The sequence below is a fragment of the Cajanus cajan genome, chromosome 8, assembly GCF_000230855.2.
Source record: "Cajanus cajan strain Asha chromosome 8, NIPB_CcT2T_4, whole genome shotgun sequence".
NCBI lineage: Eukaryota > Viridiplantae > Streptophyta > Magnoliopsida > Fabales > Fabaceae > Cajanus > Cajanus cajan.
The window spans coordinates 14950359-14966770 of record NC_138524.1 but is presented as its reverse complement, the minus strand read 5'-3'; the positions used below and the strand labels follow the sequence as shown (position 1 = coordinate 14966770).

At 31.9% G+C, this 16412-nt stretch overlaps 1 protein-coding gene and 1 pseudogene across 3 annotated transcripts; both read left to right on the top strand.

Annotated features, from left to right (window-relative positions):
- The first annotated feature begins 235 nt into the window (after positions 1-235).
- LOC109815943 (trans-cinnamate 4-monooxygenase pseudogene) lies at positions 236-1812 on the top strand (annotated as a pseudogene). Its single transcript, XR_014428340.1, has 3 exons — positions 236-241; positions 516-1068; positions 1241-1812. The product of XR_014428340.1 is annotated as a trans-cinnamate 4-monooxygenase pseudogene (transcript).
- A 3874-nt stretch (positions 1813-5686) lies between these two features.
- Positions 5687-14580, top strand: LOC109815937 (plant cysteine oxidase 4). 2 transcript variants are annotated; one of them, XM_020380761.3, is made up of 6 exons: positions 5687-5870; positions 6696-6899; positions 7719-7864; positions 7981-8128; positions 13880-14083; positions 14189-14580. In XM_020380761.3, exons 2-6 carry the CDS (start codon positions 6797-6799, stop codon positions 14305-14307), a joined length of 720 nt encoding a protein of 239 aa, XP_020236350.2. In that variant the 5' UTR covers positions 5687-5870; positions 6696-6796; the 3' UTR covers positions 14308-14580. The 2 variants fall into 2 exon arrangements, with proteins under 2 accessions (XP_020236350.2, XP_020236349.2); XM_020380760.3 differs by having other exon boundaries at positions 6587-6899.
- The last annotated feature ends 1832 nt before the right edge of the window (positions 14581-16412 follow it).

The following is a 16412-nucleotide window of genomic DNA, read 5'->3' as shown; positions in this document are numbered from 1 at the left end:
AAAATTTTGAATTTTGTTAATAAATTTTTTTTAATTTTTGGTGGGCTGGTGGGCTGGCCCGTATAACCCACCAACCCGTGGTGGGCCGGGCCGGGCCAAATTTTTTTTGAAAAAATTACAAGTGGGCCGGGTTGGGTTGGCTCGTTTTTAAAGTGGGTCAAGGTGGGCCGGCCCACATGGGCCGGGTTGGCCCGTTTTGACAGCTCTAATATAAATAGGTATTTACTCACCTCAGATGAGGGTATTTTTGTAGGTGCCCAAAACACTACTAGAAAGTGACTATTTAACATCGTCAATTCTATATCGATTTAGGTAGAACCGATGTAAAAATTGGATGTAAAGCAAATTTACATCGGTTATGTACAAAACCGATGTAATTATTGAACATTTTACATCATTTTTAATTGGACCGATGTAGATTTAAATGCGCAATTTTATAAATATTTACAAGTAGATCTACGTCGATTTTCAAAATAACCGATGTAGTATAGAAACCCGTGAAACCAAAACCCTAGTCCCTTCCCTTTCCTTCCTCTACCAGCAACTTCAAAAACAAAAATTGGCTCCGGGTGGGAGACGACCTCAACCACCGCAACCTCACCGACCTGGCGAAGGAGTTCGACGACATCTTCCTCTTTCGCATGGGGCAGCAGAACCTGGTGGTGGTGTCATCGCCAAAGCTAGCAAAAGAGGTGCTGCACATGCAGGACGTGGAGTTCGAGTCCCGCACGCGCAACGTGGTGTTCGACATCTTCACCGGGAAAGGCCAGGACATGGTCTTCACCGTTTACGGCGAGCACTGGCGCAAGATGCGCCACATCATGATCGTCCCCTTCTTCACCAACAAGGTAGTGCAGCAGTACTGCCAGGGCTGGGAGGCTGAGGCCGCCGTCCACAATGTCTGCAACAACCCCAGAAGCTCAGAGCTCTTAATGGAGAGAGGAGTCGCTTGGCGCAGAGCTTTGAATACAACAATCCATTCTTCGAGTTCGTACACTCCGTCAAGGCCTCCTCGCCGATCAACTTCCTCGACGAGCACCGCTTCTTCTCTGATGCCGACGCTTCCGAGTACCCTTTTCCTCCCTTTCCATCACCCAGTTTTTCTTCTACGCAATATGTAGCTTTTTTTGCTGCATCGATAATGGACACCACGTGTTTGTTGAAATGCTCCACCGATGTTTTCTTACTTTTGTGACTTGGGTTTACTCTGAATTTTGGAAAATGGTGTCTTTTTTTGCAGGTATACGAAGATGGGGTTTGCTGGCAATGTTGAGCCATGTTTTATTGCAGGTATACGCACTTTCCAAGTCTCAATTGGGTTTTCGATTCGGCATGGTCAGGTTGAGAATTGGGATGCCATGGAGCGCATCTGGCAGCAGTGCATATAGATTTACATCGGTTATAATAAGAATCGATGTAAAATTATATACATTTACTGATTTTAGAACCGATGTAAATGATGTTAAAGAACCGATATAAATAGCATGTCTTATAGTAGTGTAAGGTATAGGTCCATTTTTCATCCCTAATTCTGATGAAGTAACACTCAAGCAATGACAATGGTGGACACTTGCAAACACTCGAATGCTCAAGTTACTAATGATCCAAAAGAGTAACACTATGTAAGGAAAATATGTTTGACCTATGACATGAGGTTGACCTTTATAGTGATGATAAAGAGAAAAGTGTGTTATCTTACGTGAATATTTTGTTAAGAAATCTATGGTGTCGACATCATGCGCAAGAAGGTCACTCACTGTACACATGCCTAGAACAATATATATATAACAAAGTCAGTTTAAATGTGACTAAGTTGATCTTGGTTTAGTCTGTTTAGTCAATGTGAGTCTTGATGTGTTGAATATGGTTGGAGTATAATATTTCTTCATAACATAGAGTAATTCATTTTGAAGTGTATGGATCACCAAAATGAATGGTCTCACCCAATAAAATATTTTTTATTTACATGGTCATAAAATCAAACTTCTAAAAACATACTTAATAAATTCAATTATCTACTTATTGTACAAAGTCTTATTAATTATCTATATAATTTATTTCACATTATTTATTTATATGGTTAATTTAACATTTAATGACTATGATATTTCACTTTTATTCATTTTGATATGTTTTCGGAAGTGTAATTGTTAAGTTTAATTAGAAGAGTGTTTTTTCTTCCCCAAAGTTAGACATAATACTAAAAAAAATACATTTATACATAAGGTTTATTGGATAAAATTTTCAAAAGTACTTATAGGAAAAGAAAAATAAAAAGAAAATGTATATATACATAAGGTTTATTTGGATAAATTTTTCAAAAGTACTTATAGGAAAAGAAAAAAAATTGAAATTAGCTTCTCCATAAGTTAAAACTAATTTATGCACATGTTAAATAAAAATAAGATTTTGAAAAAACCATTAGGAAAGAGTTTCTCCAAATTTATGTGTAAGTTAAGTTTATCTTGTAAAAAATCTTATTCGATTTTTCTTCTTATTTTTCTCCCCAATAAGTACTTTAGGAGAAGTGCTTCTACTTTTTTTATTTATTTTTATTTTATTCTTTTTTTTAACAAAACAACTTTTTAAAATTGCTATTTTTTTAATTTTAAAAATTTTATGCTTAAATAAATTTTTAGTCTACGTAAAATAGGATTTTTTTACTTTTGGTCCTTCAAAAAAATATTTTCATCTTTGTAAAACTTATTTGTTTCATTTTTGTCCTTACCGTTAGATTAATCGCTAAATCTAATGAAAAAAAGTCAATAAATTAAAGTTATCAAAATAGAAAAGGACTTAAATGAAAATAATTAAATTTTAGAAGGATTAAAATGAAAATAATTAAAATTAAGCGGATTAAAATGAAAATTAGAATTAAGAGAATTAAAATTAAAATATATTTATTTTAAAGGAATTAAACTTCAATTTAAACTAAATTTATAAAGTTTAAATTTGAATTTGAATTTATACACAGTAAAAATATTAATTGTTAGTGATTATCTAAAAGAAAAAATTTAAACATAAAACTTCATAGAAGTCATCAAGTAAAGTTGTAATCACTTCCAAATTAAGAAAAAAAAAATATAAAAAATAGAAAACAACAAGAATATAACATAAAATATGATGACAATTATTATTGTATGAATAAAAAGAGATTTCCAAGACCAATTCTACACTAGCCCACCAGCAAAGGGCAATGAGTTTTTGCTTGTAGGCCTATCAAGTTCATTAGGCCCGTATGTACTTATGAATGATAGGATTGATTCAAAATAAAGGCAATGGTACCCTTTCTACTACAGATCAAAACCTCCTTTATGATACAGATACAATATGTATGACATTTAATAACACAATTTAGAAGAAAGGTAAGAGAAGATTGCACATAAGGATTTTATACTAGTTCACTCTAATTAGGCTATACCTAGTCCTCACCCAAATTGATGAGATTTTCATTAATATAACCAACACCCTTACTATAAACATCAACAACAACACCAACTCATTGTTGGATTTCCTAGCTAGCAACTTTGGACTTCAACAACTCTCTCACCGCAACACCCACTCAACCATGACACTCACTTGGCCATGGGAGAAACAATTCAGTATTCTTCGTCTCTACATGCATCATGAGTATTCTCCACCCTTCCAGGCATTCAATCAATCATGAAAACCACCTGGCCATGGGAGAGATAAAATACAAGTATTATTTCATCTTTTCAGGTGCCTAATTATTATTTTAGTCTAGCCTCTCTAGGTTATCATCTTGGAGACTCTCTCTAAGCTACCCACATTCCATGGGTTCTTCCTAACACTTTTCTCACAACCAAACTTCTATCCATTTGGGTGATTTAGGATAAAAACATATTACATACAAAGAGAAAGTGTTTAAGCGTAATATACAACTAATCAACTCTTATGGGTTAAACTCTTCATGGTAGCTCAATTGTACTTCACTTAATTTTCTATATTTCAATTTTAGAGAAGTGTTGGAGTAGAAAGGAGTTGATTAATGACTTGGAATGATGTAGACTCTCTCCTATAGTCTTTTGCAATTGTATTTGGTTAATATATATAGGCCACATGAGATGAACTAGCTATTGGAGCATGTCTTGTTCCCCAAGTTTTGTGCTGACATCACATATTTTTCTTACATTGGCAAGGCTTTTCAAATAAGGTGTCCTTTAAGCATGTTTTGAGTTTCATTTTCTCTGATATGGAACTTTACTGATATTGTCTTTGTTATTGAGTATTTTAACCCTTCAAATAGCCAAATTAATTTTTGATGTCTTCATAAAACTTATAGATAAATTTGTCCTTGATTATTAGGAGTTGGTTTCACATTATTTGGACCTCTCTAGCACAAGTTATTCCCAAAACATTGCAACAATATCATGTTGTTCTAGACAGATCAATGTTTCCATATTGCAGATATAATTTGTCCATGATAGAGACTTTATTAGGCCATGACTTCTTTATCAAAGGTGTAGAAATCTTTTCTATCTTTCCATAGCCACCAAAAATAGATTCGTTGTGGCTTGCTTAATTTTTAAGCTGGTGTTGCATCATTATACTTTACTTTTTTTAATCCCGTTAGCTTTTTAAATATGAGGTGCCTTTTGAGTAAGTTTTCACTTCATGCCTTTTAAACAAAGTCTTTAATTCAAGTCTTATAAGAAATACTTTTTAATTGAAGCCTTCTAATAATCAACTCAAAGTGCTACTCTTCTGAACCAAGTGTTCAATACATTTCTCCTAAAAATAAATGTTTAACTTGAATGTTTATGATCCGAGATTTGGGATACTCATCTTCTTATTAAAGACAAACACGTCTTTAGTGCTAATAGGCAATTATATTCTTTGCAAGGATGTCTTGTGAATTTCTTTTACTATACAAGGAATCATGTGCTCATGTAGCCTTCTAATCAAATTTAAATATTGGTGAAACACTACTTAAACAAACTTATTAGCACACAAATGACAATTCCCCTATTATAAAATTTGAAACTAAGAATTTGTCATAATTCAAATTATAATTAGGCAGGAATCAACAAAATATATGCTATTGACTATTTCAAGCACTTAAAAAGTATGATGAAATTTATTTGACTAGGATATACAACCTAACTTGAAGAAGAACTCATGTACAATATTTGTTTAATCTTTTTTTTTTTCACTTTCCCTTTTTTTTATTTAAAATTTATAATTTTTAATCAAGTTTTGATGTTTTGGAATATGGATATTTATCAAGAAACAAATTGAGATTTTTGAGTAATTTTTTTTCCAACAAATTAATAATTTCTTTTAACAAAGTAGTGCTTAATTAAAACAAATAAAAATTCACATATAAACACTATATACACTTAGTATTATGATAATGTGTTTATATATTTTATTTATTCTCATTTTTTAAAAATATTTTTCAAAACAAATGTCATGAACTAAACAATAAAAATTGTAATATTTATTAAACATAAATATTTTAAAAAATACTTATTTCATAAATTATACCAAGACAAATAATATACAAATTAATAACTACTCATACATATGCATGTACTATTCCTACTATACAAAAAAAGAAAAAAAATACACCTATGAATTAATTCAAAATTTTAAATATTCAATGATAAAAAAAATGATGGTTAAATTACACTAGTCTTCGATTTACAATTTTAGTTCTCAATTTTATAAAATCCGCCGGGAATTGTAATTCGTGGTCTCCTACCCTTTCTGTTATTCTCACACAACGATTCCTCGCTTCACCTTCTATGCACTCTCATTCATCTTCCTCCAGTTCCTTATTCTTCTTCTTCTTCTCCCAATCCACCATGTTCCAGAATCTTCTCTCCCTCTAATGATGGGTCTCTCAGGTACTACCGTCTTCTGCATCTCCCACCCTCCCCTTCTGTTGGAATCTCATTTGCCCCATTTCAGATTTTGATCCAAAATCTCTTTTTAACATCTTTCCTCGCCTTTTCAGCTCGTGCCTTTTGTTGGGTTACTCTCTATTTTTCGTTCTATGAACTCTTGTCTGGGTTGGTTAATTAACAGTGGTTTCTGTTGTTTATGACATAAATAAATAAATTAAATGTGTCTTTTGTTGTTGGAAATACCACATTGGATTTGTGAGGTATGCTTCATTGAGTGGAAATGATGAAGGTGGAGAGACTTGGGTTTTATCTGTGGTGGGGTTTGCTTAATTTTGATCTGGAAGTGAATTCCTTTTTTTGTTAATGCTTATGATAATTGAAGAGTAAACAGTGTATGCACTGACTGATCCAATTACAAACCACCATGTGTGTTAAGTTTGTTAACTTTAATGTTAGTTAAATTTAACGATAATTACCATAAAATTCGTAACAACAATGGTTTCTGATGAGTTAATGGTGCAAGGTTTTTTACACTGACAGTGCATAGTGCAAAATGCGATTGAATGTTAATGCTTTTGAATGAATTGATGGAGATTCTAATGTTTTTGTTGGTATTACTTAATGATTTTTTGTTACTTGCCATTATATGTCTATACTTGAAGTAGTAGAGGTTATTGATTTTTGGCTCTTCTATTGCATTTTTGCTTGTTCAATAGATCCGTTAATTTGAATAGTTGCGAAGGAAACGGTTACGACCATGCAGATTCATTGCCGTTGGTTTGATTCTGAGGCTAAAATACGGTTGTTATCTAATTGTATGTCCAGTCCCTATTGCAATCGATAAGCCACTGACGAGGTGTTATCTGCTTGCTGACCCTGGGGATTTTGGTCTGAGTGGATAGATAAGTTGGTCACACGTTTGCAAGATGCCATATTATATACAGAGACTTTATAGGCTATGCAACGCATCTTTTTCGCCTGATGGACCTGTGTCAGAAGAGGCCATTGAGAAAGTTCGTGAGAAGTTAGGTATATTTCCTTTTTTCCTTGTTTATCTTGCTTATAAATTCATTTTTGTCGTCAACTCCATACAATGCTTGATGCCTAACTATGAATGAAAATTGTGAAGGCATACAAGAATAAATGGTGCTGGATCATTTGACTGTTCTGTACTCTGTTAGAATAAGTTCTAGCCTTCTTTGTTTCTTTCCCTTTTTCCTCCTGATCACTTAGTCAAAATCAGTTTAGGGTATTTGTCTTTTTGAAGGAGTCACAGTCTCTAGGTTAAGTTTTGAGGGACAGTCCAGTAAGCCTGCTTCTAATCTTCTTTATTTTTCCTCCTTTTAAGGATAGAATATGGGTCACACTTTTCTCTTTAAACTTTAGGATGGATTAAGACCTGAAGCTTTTATGGTAACCTCAATTTTATCTTTCCATAATGAATTTACTTTCTGATTATTGGTTAATGGCTAATGAAAGAGATCATTCTTTTGAAATATATAATATATTCTTACACTGGTCAACTCTTTACCCATCAATTCCTTTTATTGTGTATTTTTTTTATTTGTCAGTTTAGATAATGGATTGTATTGATGTGGACCAATGTTTTTGAGGTGAGGAAAATAAGGATTTATCATAATTTGTGTATTCAAATTGTGTATTTTCAGGCCTGTTCTATTTTCCTTCATCTTGAGTTGTGGCTGCCTGCTTTATAGTGAATGATAAATAGTCTACTCATATTTCTAATACCTTCATGATTGTCTATCTTAAATGACTTTGATCTTGCTGCCCAATAGTTTTTATGTCTAACTGATATTTGATTAATAACCAAACATAATGTTTTTACAGAAAGAATCAAGCCATCAGATGTAGGTCTTGAACAAGAGGCACAAGTGGTACGGAATTGGTCTGCTCAAATGCTTGAACGAAATGGGAACCATCAATCTGTGCCACCTATCAAATATTTACATTTGCATGAATGTGACTCCTTCTCTGTAAGTAAAGTCTTAAAATTCCAGATCATGCATATTCAGTCAATTTTTTTAAAATGAAATTTGGGCCTTAAATTGGCCAAAAAAGCAGAAGTTGGATTTACTTTATCTTTATGCAGATAGGAATTTTTTGCATGCCCCCCTCGTCTATCATTCCTCTCCATAATCATCCTGGAATGACAGTGTTGAGCAAGCTGTTATATGGCTCAATGTATGTTAAATCCTATGATTGGATTGATGCACCTGGCTCCACTAATCCATCTGAAGGTCTGTTTTCTATAACTTTTGCTCTATCCATTTCTTAATCCCCTGTATTTACTTGGGAGCATGACTTGCTCTTCCTTGCGTTACCTTTTTAAAGAACAGTAACACTATCCTCATTGAGGTAAACGAGATGGTAGCATTATACTAGGCATCACCAAAAATAGCTCATTACATTATTGGATAAATAAGAGAAAAACAGTAGTGTAAATAGTTCAGATATCAATACATGGCAGATGACCTATATTGATGACATTATATGGTATCATTCAAAAACTTGTCAAAAAGCTAAGAATCTTTTTGGTAGCACTGATATTGTGAAGAAAATGGGAAGGGACGAAAAAAATAGCAATGATTTTACAAATCATGGTTGTTTGGTAGAATGAAAAAAACTGTAGGTCCCACTTTTTTTTAACTGCACTAGTTATTTCGGAAAATGCAATGGAAGTTGCATCTCAATGTACGTTGTCAAAATATTCCTTGACCGTGCATGATAACCAATTAAAATTGTGATTTTAATTGATTGAATTTCACAATTAATCGATTAAGGCTTAGGACTGTGTGTTCATGCCCATTTACTTGTCATTTCAAGTGATTGAAACTCCTAAGTAATGAATTGAAGCATATAACCATGTAATCGATCCAAAGGACTGATTAATCAATTGAATCATTTTGAAGCATGATCCATGATTTATCAATTTAATTGCTTGAACTTACTAAGTAATAGATTAAATATTTTGATGCGTGTTCATGTGCATTTTAATTGATTGAATTTTGTAAATAATCAATTGAATTATTTTGTTGCTCTTGGAGCATTTTGGACCTAATGAGGTATGTTTTAAGGACAAAAATAGAATATATTTATTCACTCTATTTCTTTCTTGCCTTCCATTCTAACCAAACAAATTCATAACATTATTTCTCTTCTCTATCCTTTCTATTTCTCTAAATTCAAAGAACTCAAAATCCTACTCTATTTCTGATGTATTTCTTTCTTCTCGTTTTTTCTGTCACCCCTTTCTTTCCACTCTACTTCTTTCCTCCCTATCAAACGAGCATAAATGTCACTGTAAATTAAAGGTGAAATTAGGGAGAGATGTTCTTAGTTACTTGCCTACTTCCTGATTTACTATTTTCTAGTAAAAGTGCCTGACTTTGTAAGGATTTTGGAATTGCTTGGTAGAATAATTTCAGGCATTTTGAATTTATATAATAGGGTTACAATATTCAAATCCATAAATTATAGTGATTTTCAGTTCATTCTTCGTGTGCTAGTGTGTGTAATACCACTAAGACAAAATGAAAATGAAGTAATACAGTGGGAACTTATAGACTCTTAATCTTTAATTAAACACAAAACTTGCAAGAGGGTATGACTAGTGTAGTTATTGAGTCCCATCTACATTTATACTGAAAAGTTAGAATGATATAGATACATATTACTGGTTTAGATGGTACCTTAGATCAGTAACGGATGCTAATATGCTGTGCCATTCTAGGAAGGTGAGGATGTTCTCTTTGTTTATGTTATTCTGATTTCTGACTTCTAGGAATTTTTATTAATTTAGATCAACATGATGAACTTGAAAAACCAAACTAAATTGGTTATCTTTGGAACCTAATAACAAATTACTTAAACTGATCAACTTGAACCATCTTTGGTTTTTTGGGCTTGTGTGTATAATATGACATCATTTTGGCTAAAAAGGTGATCAAAATCAGTCAACTTGAACCCCCTCAGTTTTTTTTTTTTTTGGTTATAAGCCCCCTCAGTTATTTTCTCCCTTGTATGCTCAGTAGATACTAGGAGTATAATATTGTTCTCTGCACTGATTTTTTTGATCTAGAGATGCATTTTTTGACAGTATGATTACTTGAAGCAGGGCAGAGATATGAAGGGCATGATAAAGTGGGATTGGTATTGATCTAGCATTTGACCTAGAAACTCCTAGGTGGAAATAAGAAATTTACTAGAAGCAAGGAAAATCCTTGTTATAATGTCCATGTGTTAACATAAATTCTATCTAATTTTACATATATCAGGCTCTTTTATAAGCACATATGAATGTGATTGGAAAATAAACATACATCTATAAGGTGCCCAATCCTTATTATATATTAATGTGACTTCAATTCAATAGTAATTACCTTTAAATCTCCTAAAATAGCCTAATAAAGCCCCTAAAATTTATTCACTGAGATCGTGTTAAAATTATCTATATTCAATATATAATTATAATTGAAATCTTCCACTCCATATAAAAGCCTAGAAGAATATTTTGAATATTTGAAGATCTTGTAAATGATTTAAAATTTGTTCTCCATCTTTTAATTTTTAAGTGAATACTGAATAGATGAATTCCACTTTCGACATACACTTGACTGTATCAGGGGTAATAATTCATTGAATGCAATCTGGATAGAACAGATCTATCCCAGTAAAGTCCTCAAAATTTTAAGTTGTATTTGAGAATTTAAAAATTTAAAATTTTCTTGTGAAACATTTCATCAGGGTAATCATTTTGAATATGAATGACTTCTGATTCCTTTGAATATGAATGACTTCTGATCCTTTATTTTGCATGTCGTCTTCTACATGTTGGATGATTTATTGATTGAGAAACTGAATTTTTTTTTAATGACTTTCAAGAAGCGAACCTGGTTATCCATAAAGTTCTACAAGTTTTTTTTATCTTCCATTATTTAAGCTTGATTGGTTTCTTCAATACCATCGTGATGAATAGAATTGAAAATGAGTCAAGTCGAGTTGAACCAAACTCGACTTGAGTTTGATTCAAATCTTTGTTTTTTTATCATTTTAACTTGACTCAATTCAAGTTCGCGAATGGTTCGTTTCATTTTGTTATCTTGATTTGATATTTAAAATAATTATTTTTATTTATTTGTTTATTTCATGCAAATATATATATATATATATATATATATATATATATATATATATATATATATATATATATATATACATACACGAGAATTTCAATCTACATTTATTTCTTTTGACAAATCTTAAAGTCTTATAAGAAATAACTTACACGTTGTCAATTGACCTAGGACAGAATTGTCAAAGGAATATGATGGGGGCTAAGAATTTTTCTATAAGTTGGCCACAAAGTCCTGAAAACAGCCTCTCCACATGCAGGGGTAAGGCTGTGTACATTTTTATGAATTTTTTGGTAGAAATTCTCGAATTTGTTAGAAAACAAGGGAGATTCTTTGGTATTGGTGTGGAAATAGAAGCTGTTTCTTGTTTTACTACCAGGCTTTTTTTATAAGTATGTTAGAACATTAACGGCTAAGAGATAATCTTCTGGAACCTTTTCAAGCCATATATTATGTTAATAAGACTTTATTTCTGTCTTAATTACCTTCAACTTACCTGAAATATCCCAATAAACCCTTTAAAATATTTACTATTACAAAACATCAGAATTATCTCAAACCAATATGTTATTATAACTAAACTATTTACGCTGTCATGTCATACTTTTGGTTTACTTATAAATTGTAATGACGATTCTCTGGACATATAATGGTGTGATGAATCAGCTTTACAAATTTGCTGAAAGTAGCATAATGTAAGTTTCTTATGCTAAAAAAGTGAAAGAAAAGGAAGGTTCATGTATGCATCTGATTACTAGTGCATTATTGTAAATAGTTTCAGCAGCTACATGGTTTTGCTAGTGCAAGTTATCCAGTGAATTAATGGGCTTAAGAAGTAGATAAATGTCCATATGAATAAACCTTATACCCTCGTTGCATTGAAAATTTAAAGCAACTGGGATTGAATTTAGATAGAGTAAGGAGTTAGTCCCCTACAATGTAACAAAGCATGGTTTGGATCCCCCTTGAGAGGCAACCGTATATAGTACCCGATTGTGATTAAAACATTATTGTCTCTTATGGAGGACCTTTGTGGGGAACCTAAAAAATTGAGCTATATTTTTGTTACGTCAATTAACTCTGAATATTTAGCATAACTTTGCCAGTCCTAGTCCAACTTGATTTCCCTGGTTTGGTTCTTTCTGGGCAGTAATGTAGTGAGAACTCTGCTAACTTTTGGTCATTTGATAGAGATATGCGTTGTATATGGGAAAGATAGCATGCATAGTAATGAACTAAATTGCTTATTTTTGTGATGTTATCATTTACCATTCTGCCACTAAACTGAATCAGAAAAAATGGTATTATTAAAGCTTAATTTTGATTTGGCCGTGTTTAACAAAATGTTTAATGTGTTTGCTTCAACAGTTAAGCCAATTTGTTGGTAGAGTTTAGTATGGAAAAATTCCATTATATGCTGGTGTTGAGGAGAAGCTAGTTCTTCCCAACTCTCCATTTAGACAAATTTGGTTGTCCAACTTGACTGGGAGATCATTTAAAGATTTTTTTTTCTTATTTCAATTTCTTTTATTTGAAATATTATTTCAGTCTATCTGTTTATCGGAATACGGTTGTAACCACCTGTCCATCCCTGGACCCCCCAATAGTGAGAAATCTGTGCACTCTGCCACTGTCGTTTTTAATATGCAAGTTATTGATAACCAGAAAATGAGGTAAAGGTAAAATCTTTATTGCTAAACAATCAATGTCTTCCCTAGTATCAAATTATCAAGTTGACACCGTAGATATCAGGAAAATCAGTAGTACCGAGAATTCTCTTCCTTACCATGATATACCTGAACTCTTCTGTCATTTTCCACTCCAAAATCAAAGAGTGATCTCTACTCTGTTCTTCCTATTATATATACACCTTAATCTCTTCTCTAACTAATTATCTAACTGATTGGTTCACTCTAATTATGGGGTCTTCTAATAGTTAATTTTTTGAAGGTTAGTATAAAACTTTGCTCTGAAGATGTGTTTATCCAATGATTGGAAATACCTTCAAGTTTTACTTTAGCAGCAACAGTTTTTCTATCTATCGCTATCATAACCAGTATCTCACCACTTTGCAGTATCTCTAGCAGTGTATAACCTACAGAATCTCATACAGAATGACCATATCCGTATTATTGAATTCATAGTATGTAATGATCGGTATGGCACTATCAGTATTATGACAACCAACATGATGGGGAAAGGACATGCTTCCACAGTTCCACTGCTATTTTACCTCCTTTCTCAGTATTGTTTTTACTATAATAGTTCATTCTATAGTGGTATAACCGCAACCAACAAGTCGTTGCTCCGACTGGTATTGGTTCTGGTCCCATTATGCAAGGTCTCAGGTTTGAGTCTTGTGTATGGAAAAAAATATAACTGGGAGGAGAGATTCTACTAAAGATGGTTAGTCAAGTTCTTCAACAAAAATTAGTCATCGGCAAAGTCAATAGATACTTCGTATTATCTATATATAAAAAAAAAAATAAAAAAAAGCTGCATAACCCCAATGATATCAATTCAACCAAGCCTGTGGTCTTTTTAAATTCAATGACATCAGTTCCAATTACATGCAAAATTGAAAAGGCAAAGTGAAACATTTCTGTGATTCTGGTCGGGTATAGAACACGGAGAATTATGTTGTGCACACATGAACCTGATCTTGGTAAAATCAAACTAATTATTGATATAATTAGTGTGATATATTGCAATGAACTCCAAGTTCTGTATTTCAGAATGCTGTTTATCCCCCCTTCATTAACTTACTATGTTTTTCTCCCACATTAGCCTCTTGGTAAAGATTAATATTTTTTTTTACTCTCCTGAGACGAAAACTTGTGAATCTTTGACAAACAGCTAGACCTGCGAAGCTTGTCAAAGATACTGAGATGACAGCACCAAGTGCTACGACGGTTCTTTATCCGGCCAGTGGAGGAAACATCCATTGTTTTAGAGCTATAACTCCGTGTGCAATCTTTGATATTCTGTCTCCCCCGTACTCTTCAGAGAATGGAAGACACTGCACCTACTTCCGGAGATCCCAACAGAAAGATCTTCCAGGTAACCGATTTATTTTCTGTCGCGGGCTCTTAATTCTTACTCAACTTGTGTGATTCTCTTCTGTTAACCTTATCATGCCATTTTCAACATTCATTTGCATTGCAGTTAATGTTCAGTTGAATGGAGTGACGGATTCTGAAGTGACTTGGTTGGAAGAGTTTCAACCTCCTGATGACTTTGTGATCCGAAGAGGGCTGTACAAAGGTCCAGTTATTAGAACTTGAAAATTTTATTTTTTCATGTGTCTGTCTTACACCAAAAGGAAATTTGCTTATCTTTATTTGGTTACAACAAAGGGAACTATGGAATGTGCAATGATTATATATTCTTTGTCTATGTCGGTTAGGCATTGGAGTATGTACATAATAATGCACTAGGGTAATCTATTTACAGACCTCAGCTTAATCAGTAAGTAGAATAGTTGCGGAATGTTGAAATAGAACTTGTCTATGGCCGTATCAAAATTTGTTTTCTTGGAGAATAAGAGGGTGTTTTGACTTGGTCACGAGTTATAGTTAGTAGTTACATTGTTATATTCCCGTGTATTAGGTCTTTTTCTCGGTCAAAACAAAGCCAAAGTCAATAAATAACTAAGGGTATGTGTAGAGATGACAAAATGGATCACGGTGCCTGCCAAAAATTGGTGAATTAGGCTAGACACCTTAAATTCACATCTAAGGATATGTTTGATTTCACTTCAAACATGTTTAGAATCAATTTCATGGCATCCAAGATGACTAAAATCATATTTGTTGCATGTTTGGCTATTAACAAAATCAATTTCAAGATTTATAAATTTACATCCACTTCGAAGAAATTATTAATAGTTTTTTCATCCATCAAAATCAATTATGGGATTTTATCAAGATTTATAATTTTAGACTCAATCAATTTTGATAGCAAGTTTTCTAGTAACATTCAATATGAAAATTAAGTCCATAACTTTTGTTACGACTTTTTTTTTTATATATATAAATTTTTTTTTTTAAAATAAACATCTTTTAAAAGTTTTTAGTATTTGTTTTACCATTTTAAAATAATCAGAAGTTAGCTTGAATATTAAATATGATTAAAATTAGAAGCTATTTTGAATATTTCATAAAAAAAAAGTTCTTTATATTATTTTTTCGTGATTATAAACAAAAATAAATTAGCTTATGCTTTTTTTTTTAAAAAAAAGACTCAAATAATCACTATTGTTTTACACCAGAATATATATTTTTTTAGTTTGCGACCTAAATCAACCAAATTGAAGAGCAATGGTCAATTCTTATCCTAAGTGTGCTTTGATACAAATTTAAAAGAATATTTTGGAGTCTTTCGAACGAAAATTTAGAGTTTTGTTTAGTAGAAAAATTCTAAAAGAAAATTTTAATTTGCCCTTTGTATGCTTTGAAGATATATTCTCAATTTTTGAGCTGTGGGGTTCAAACACGACATCAAATCAACGAAATTAAAAAGTAATGAGACTCAGTTATTAAAGACTGATAACAATTATTTTGTTTGTATAGATCAAATGAACTTTATCCTAAGAAAACAGTACATGTTGAGTAGTGAAATAATACACTAAAATAAAATAGTAAGACAAAAGAAATTTAAACTTTTATTTTACTGTAAAGGGGCATTTGGTATAATTTATTTTTTTTTTAGAAATTTAATGTCGGAAATATTAATTTTCATATTTGATTTGTTTTTAACATTTTTAGAAAACATTATTTTCTGAGAATAATTTTTCATAAGTCTTTCACAAAATTATTTTTATGAGAGAGATGTGAAACTTTCTTGAGGTAAAAGTAACGTTTTAATACTATAAAATATATTAAAAATTCATAATTTTTAAATAATATTTATAAACATTCTAAAATATATTTATGATCAACTAGATCTTTATGATTCTTACAAATGATTTTTAGAATTTATGATCTCTATAAATCATGATTGCATGAAAAATTTGTCATATATCAATGAAAAAAAAAAATAAAGGATGATAAACATCAAATTTCTACATAATTACGTTTGATTTTGCGTTAGTTTTTGGTTTTTTGGTTTTGGTTTTATGCACGTCTAATGTATTCAACGCGAAAACGAATGTTGTTTGATATAAAAAATAATAATAATAATAATAAATAAATAAATAAATAAATAAATAAATAAACAGTTTAATGTCTCAAATGCATGTTGATTAGAACGTTCATCTACACCTTGAAGTTATGTAGACTAATCTTTTGAAACATCGTGAATATAAAATGTACGGGTAGGGGCGTTCGGCCACCTCTGGTCGGCCGCCGAATGGCAGTACTTGGTGACCGAACGGCAATCGGCCACCAGG